Source organism: Notolepis coatsorum (genome assembly GCF_963971535.1).
Source record: "Notolepis coatsorum genome assembly, chromosome: 5".
Lineage (NCBI taxonomy): Eukaryota > Metazoa > Chordata > Actinopteri > Aulopiformes > Paralepididae > Notolepis > Notolepis coatsorum.
In genome coordinates, this window is record NC_140169.1 from 140,680,754 (window position 1) to 140,686,785 (window position 6,032).

General features: G+C 48.8%; 1 protein-coding gene across 1 annotated transcript in view; it reads left to right on the forward strand.

Moving 5' to 3' along the window:
- The window catches only part of LOC311228388 (SAM and SH3 domain-containing protein 1-like), a gene marked incomplete at its 5' end in the record, with an annotated part of 61,598 nt that overhangs the window by 23,242 nt on the left and 32,324 nt on the right, over positions 1–6,032 (forward strand). The window contains 6 exon segments of the mRNA XM_084314295.1: positions 4,023–4,062; positions 4,268–4,369; positions 4,468–4,520; positions 5,099–5,160; positions 5,163–5,234; positions 5,622–5,827. Of these exon segments, the coding sequence (XP_084170421.1) occupies positions 4,023–4,062; positions 4,268–4,369; positions 4,468–4,520; positions 5,099–5,160; positions 5,163–5,234; positions 5,622–5,827 (535 nt within the window).

Below are 6,032 nucleotides of genomic sequence, written 5' to 3' on the forward strand. Positions count from 1 at the left end.
GCACACACACACGCCCAGGCCAGAACACAGGGCTCCGCGTCTTTCAATTAGACCCAGTAGTAGCCACTCTCCTCGCGACACGTCCACCCACAATTAGCCCCAAGGAAGCCGACTCATAGGATGGGCTCTTTCATCAGAGGAGAGGAAGCCCATCGCTTGAGGATGGCCCGGCCATGGTTAGGTACCGGCGTCATATCGCAGGCTTTCTAGGGATTTTATTATAAGCCTGGAGGCTTGGTGTGTTATATTGCGCCCCTCAACCAATAGTTACATCGGCCCGGGGGTGCATCCCGGGAAAGAAAGAGAAACAAAAAAGACAGGAACAATACGAAAACAGAAGAGAAAAAATACATGCAGTCCAACCAAGCAGATAGCGAACAGACATGCATGATACACCACACACATACTACTACAATACAAACACTAGCTCATGGATTGCTTAAAAGTCCGTAGAGTGCCTGCAGATTTCAAGTTGAGTGGGTACTACTGTGTGTACTGTGTGTACTGTGTGTACTGTGTGTACTCCTGGAGGCTGGGTGTGTGTGGGTGTGTACTGTGTGTACTTGACATGTGACGGGCTGTGTTTTGACAAGGCGTCGCCGTCTCTTTTGGAGTGGAGAGGCTAGACTAAACCTAGACTAAACACATGAGTTCACAACCCCCCTATTAGACCTGGCCTCCACAATATGGTATCGATTACATGCGTCTTTTCTACTTTCATACTACTGGTCTGGACGTAACAAATCAACCTTTTGAATATATAACCCATGCAGGATGTTCTCTTAATACCTGAATGGATCATTGCATTTATATAGCGGCTTTTATCCAAAGCGCTTTACAATTCTATGCCTCGCATTCACCCGTTCGCTCACACATTCACACACCGACGGCGGAGGCAAGGTGCATGCAAGGTGCCGACCTGCTCATCGGGAGTGAGAGTTAAGAGGTTGAGTGTCTCGCTCAAGGACACTTGGGCACACTGCCGGGAGGAGCCGGAATCGAACCAGGGGAACCTTCCGATTACCAGACGACCGCTCTACCTCCTGAGCCACTGTCGCCCCCCTTAATATATCATCGCCGTCGTCAAATTAATTAGTATTAAGGAGTTGCTTTCTAATGGTATATATCGTTATTCCCTCTCCCCCCAGTGCTCCTGATGCGTAACTGACCAATCTAACTAATTAATTTCTATTAAGAACCATCAACGCTGCATTTTGTAGCCTCCTTGAGTTGCTTTCTAATGGTATATGTCGTTATTCCCTCTCGCCCAGTGATTTCTCATGCGTAACTCTGAACAATATACTGCAAGGGCGTTGTCATGGGGAACCACGTCCAAGAATTCCCAGACTAGACCAAAAGGGAGCACGTCATTGGGCCTTTTCCCCAGAAACACTCTTCCTCAGAAACACTCTTCCTCAGAAACACTCTTCCCTCAGAAACACTCTTCCCTCAGAAACACTCTTCCTCAGAAACACTCTTCCCTCAGAAACACTCTTCCCCAGAAACACTCTTCCTCTGAAACACTCTTCCTCTGAAACACTCTTCCTCAGAAACACTCTTCCTCAGAAACACACTTCCCTCAGAAACACTCTTCCTCTGAAACACTCTTCCTCAGAAACACTCTTCCTCAGAAACACTCCCCCCCCCCCCCAGAAACACTCTTCCTCAGAAACACTCTTCCTCAGAAACACTCTTCCCCAGAAACACTCTTCCTCAGAAACACTCTTCCTCAGAAACACTCTTCCCCAGAAACGCTCTTCCCCAGAAACACTCTTCCTCAGAAACACTCTTCCTCAGAAACACTCTTCCCCAGAAACGCTCTTCCTCAGAAACACTCTTCCTCAGAAACACTCCCCCAGAAACACTCAATATAAAGTATAAAAGTAATCGCACCATCATCCGTCATCGTAACTTTAATACAAATTTCACAGCAGTATAATAAACATTCTGTCTGGGTTTCTGCTCTAGTTGTGTATTTTAACGGACCATTTGAAACAGACTGACTAAACTAGCTAAACTAAGCATGACAAGAACGATTAGCATAAAATATCATCATCTCGAGTCAGCAGTTAATAATAATGCAGGACCTCTTTAGGGGGTCTTTAATCGGCATGCAACGAACTGGACATGCAATTGGAGCGGCACACACACACCGGGATACACACACACACATGCATTGTCTTTCCTCAGTCGCCGATACGATAGTCTCTGCGCCTAACCCATCCCGTCGTCCTTCCCCCCCATGGGCAGCCGGGAGCAGACGGGCGTCAACGTGAGTCGCGCCCCGGGGACCAATCCAAGTGCTCCTGTCCGTCTTCGTCAAGGACGCCACAGCGTTAGCGATCTGTTGTTGTGCATGTTTTTCCATTGGGTTTATCTTATCGGGGGGGGGAACCCTTGTGAGCACGGGGAGAACATGCAAACTCCACACAGAGGGGCCTGGGAGATACCCCACCTGGGTACCTGGCATCATGGAAACCTGGTCCTCAAGCGGGAACCACATACCACTTTTTATATCTTTGCACTTTTGACTATCTTTGTGTTGTTGTTTTTTTTGGGGGGGGGTTCTTGGCCCAACAAGTCTTTGGCTTTGTAACGTGTTTAGACGTGATACTGGCCAAAAGGACAAAAGGCAACTGCAAGAGAGACGAGATCATTCTGCTCTTTCCTGGCTGGTGGTCTTTTGTTTAGTCCATCATTATCTCCCACAGAAATAGACCAGAGACACGGTGTCCTCCTTAAGACACACTGTCCTCCTCCTCTTAAGACACGCTGTCCTCCTCTTAACCCTTTCACTGCCACACAACAGAAGGTTAGCCCTTTACTATCACACAACTGACGGTTGTGTGATAGTAAAGGGCTAACCTTCTGTATTGTCACAGTGAAAGGGTTAACTGGCTGTCGTGTGGCAGTGAAAAGGGTTAAGACACACTGTCCTCCTCCTCTTAAGACACGCTGTCCTCCTCCTCTTAAGACACGCTGTCCTCCTCTAAGATGGCGAAGTCCACCGTTCTAATTGACGGTCTTGACTGGTGACACAAGCATTCTGCCGCATTCTACCTCTGTGTGGGTGTGGGTGCCACGGGCTCGGAACGCACCAGCGTTCCCATTCTGCAGAGTGGAAGCCGGTTATGATAATTATGGTTTATGCGATATAGTGTCAGGTGACGACTGGGCCTAAAGCGGAGGAGGGTGTAGCGGGATATTTTAAGACATGAGATTTAAAAAAATATATATATATCTCATCCTCCCAGTTTTGAGATAGCACTGTGGGTGTAATGACTAGCTTGTGTGTGTGTGTGTGTGTGTGTGTGTGTGTGTGTGTGTGTGTGTGTGTGTGTGTGGTGTGTGTGTGTGTGTGTGTGTGTGTGTGTGTGTGTGTTGTGTGTGTGTGTGTGTGTGTGTGTGTGTGTGTGTGTGTGTGTGTGTGTGTGTGTGTGTCCTCGTCGTATTAACTGTGGGATACATTCACATACGATCTGGAAGAGTTCGATCTGTAGATGGAAAAACAAAGGTTGTTCTTAGTTTCTTAACACATAATAAAGCAGAATATGGGTCTATTTTACTCCAAATTAAGTTATTTTACGTTATGCCACAAACTATAGCTATTTAAGAATTCACATTAACCTGTTGCCAAGTGTTAGAGCTAGACTCTCTAGAGAGAATAAAAACGACTTTGCTATATCTATTTTTTTATTTTGTGGTGGGGCTGCCCATTTGGGATCATTTAGATCGCCGATTGAATCATTTAATTCGCTGATTGAATCATTTAATTCGCTGATTGAATCATTTAGATCGCTGATTGAATCATTTAGATCGCTGATTGAATCATTTAATTCGCTGATTGAATCATTTAGATCGCTGATTGAATCATTCAGATCGCTGATTGGGCCTCTTGGTCCCAGCAGAAGGAAAAGGCCCGGGGTTGTCGTCCTGACTGGAGACCTTGAAACAGAGTAGAGATTACACACGGCTCATGGTATTTCCTGGTCTAAATGACGACATCATCGCTGTGACGGTAGATGCAGCAGCTCAACACACCGCGTCTGCGGCCGCTTCAGGGTGAACACAGACCGATGCCCAGTGATGACCAACCATGCATTCCTTATGTTCCACAGCGGTAATTGAATCTATGTTCCATCCTCCACGATTAAAAGTTGGAACAAATCGCCCCCGCTGCCCCGCCGTCACACTATTATCTCCCCCCGGCTGTGCACGCGAGGTAGGAACCTTTCATCCTGAGCTGTTGTTTCTGTGTTTCTTGCAGGAGCACATGCCCACCTTCCTGTTCAACGGCTACGAGGACCTGGACACCTTCAAGCTGCTGGAGGAGGAGGATCTGGACGAGCTGAACATCAAGGACCCTCAGCACAGAGCCGTGCTGATGACCGCCGTGGAGCTGCTGCAGGAGTACGACAGTAAGTACATACATGTACTATATATATATATACATATAAAGACCCTCAGCACAGAGCCGTGCTGATGACCGCCGTGGAGCTGCTGCAGGAGTATGACAGTAAGTACATACATGTACTATATATATACACATGTACTATATACATATACCCTCAACACAGAGCCGTGCTGCTCACAGCTGTAGAGCTGCTGCAAGAGTATGACGGTAAGTACATAACCTTTCACTACTAACTTTTTCATGAGGAAAATATTGCATCTTCAGCGAGATAAATGACAGGGCTGAGCTGGGGGCGAGAGAAACACCCTCCCCCTCGGTGACGCATGAAACGGTGAAAACTGCCCGTCGAGCTCTTCTGGTCTCATTTAACACATCACGAAGTCACCGTGCTTTTTTGGTTGCCATTTTCTTTCATCCTCCCCATGTTTTAAACACCTCTCGGGATCACAGGGTGCGAATCCTGTGCGCAGCTTTAATTAGCTTTATTTAAAGCTTTTTAAAATACTACAGTTGGCTCACACACAGAAGTGCAGCACAAGTTGAATCCATCGTACGTAACCTTTTAGACGTGCTGCACAGTCTCCTATCTAACAAACGTGAACAACAACCGTTTATTTGTCTCTTAACTTGACCATGTCGCGTTTGTGCGTCCGCAGGCAGCAGTGATCCGGAGCGAGGCGGCAGTGGCGGCCTCTCCGGCTCCCAGGAGAAGCTGCTCTCCGAGGGCCGCGGCAGCAGCCTGGTGGGCGACTCCCCCGGGACTCGGGGTGCTACGAGAGCAACGAGAACCTGGAGAACGGTAATGACGACGACAGCCCTGGTCTGAGCCTCTATAGCGCTTAAGAGCCAGAGTCCCACACACAGGGACTTCCTACCTACAGTGACGTGTGATTCCCTCCTTCCTCTGGGATTTTCCTGCTCCATCTCTTCTGCCATGCTTCAGCATTCTAACCCCCTGCCCCGCCCATCTCCCCCCCCCCCCCCCCCCCCCCCCCCCCCGGACCAGCCAATCCCATCGATCCGCTCTCTTGTCACACCTGCATAGCTCCACCCCCTCCCTCCCTCCACACCTACCCCCCTTCCTTTCTCCCTCTAGACTGTGCTGCTCTCGAGACGCCTCTCTCTTCTCACACATCCCTTTCTCTCTTTTTCTATCCTTACGCTCCTCCGCTCTTCCTCCTCCCCACCACTCCTCTTCTTCCTCCAGGCGCTCTGTGTCGTGTCTGCAGAAGCCCAGTCCACACGGAGCGGGTCCACACGCTAGGCCCCCCGGCGCGGCCCGCGCTGTCGTCGCCCCCAGGGGCCTGGTGCGCACAGGGAGAGAGCCTCCTCCTCCCCCTCCGCGCACAGAACTGTTCTCGCCAGAACGCACCTCTGTTGACGCGGGGCGGAGCCTATAGAGTCATTTGCCCTGTTTGTTTTGCTGTGGTGGTATAATGAGAGAGAGGCCTGAGAGAGGTGTTAGACACCACTGCTATCTCTCTCTCTCTCTCTCTCTCTTCGTACCATATCAAGATGTCACTTTTGCTTGTGTTTACTTTTCATAGTGACCATGTTGCACAATTAAGCGTATGTGCCTAACGAAAGAAGAAGGAAAAAAAGAAAATACTAAAAATCA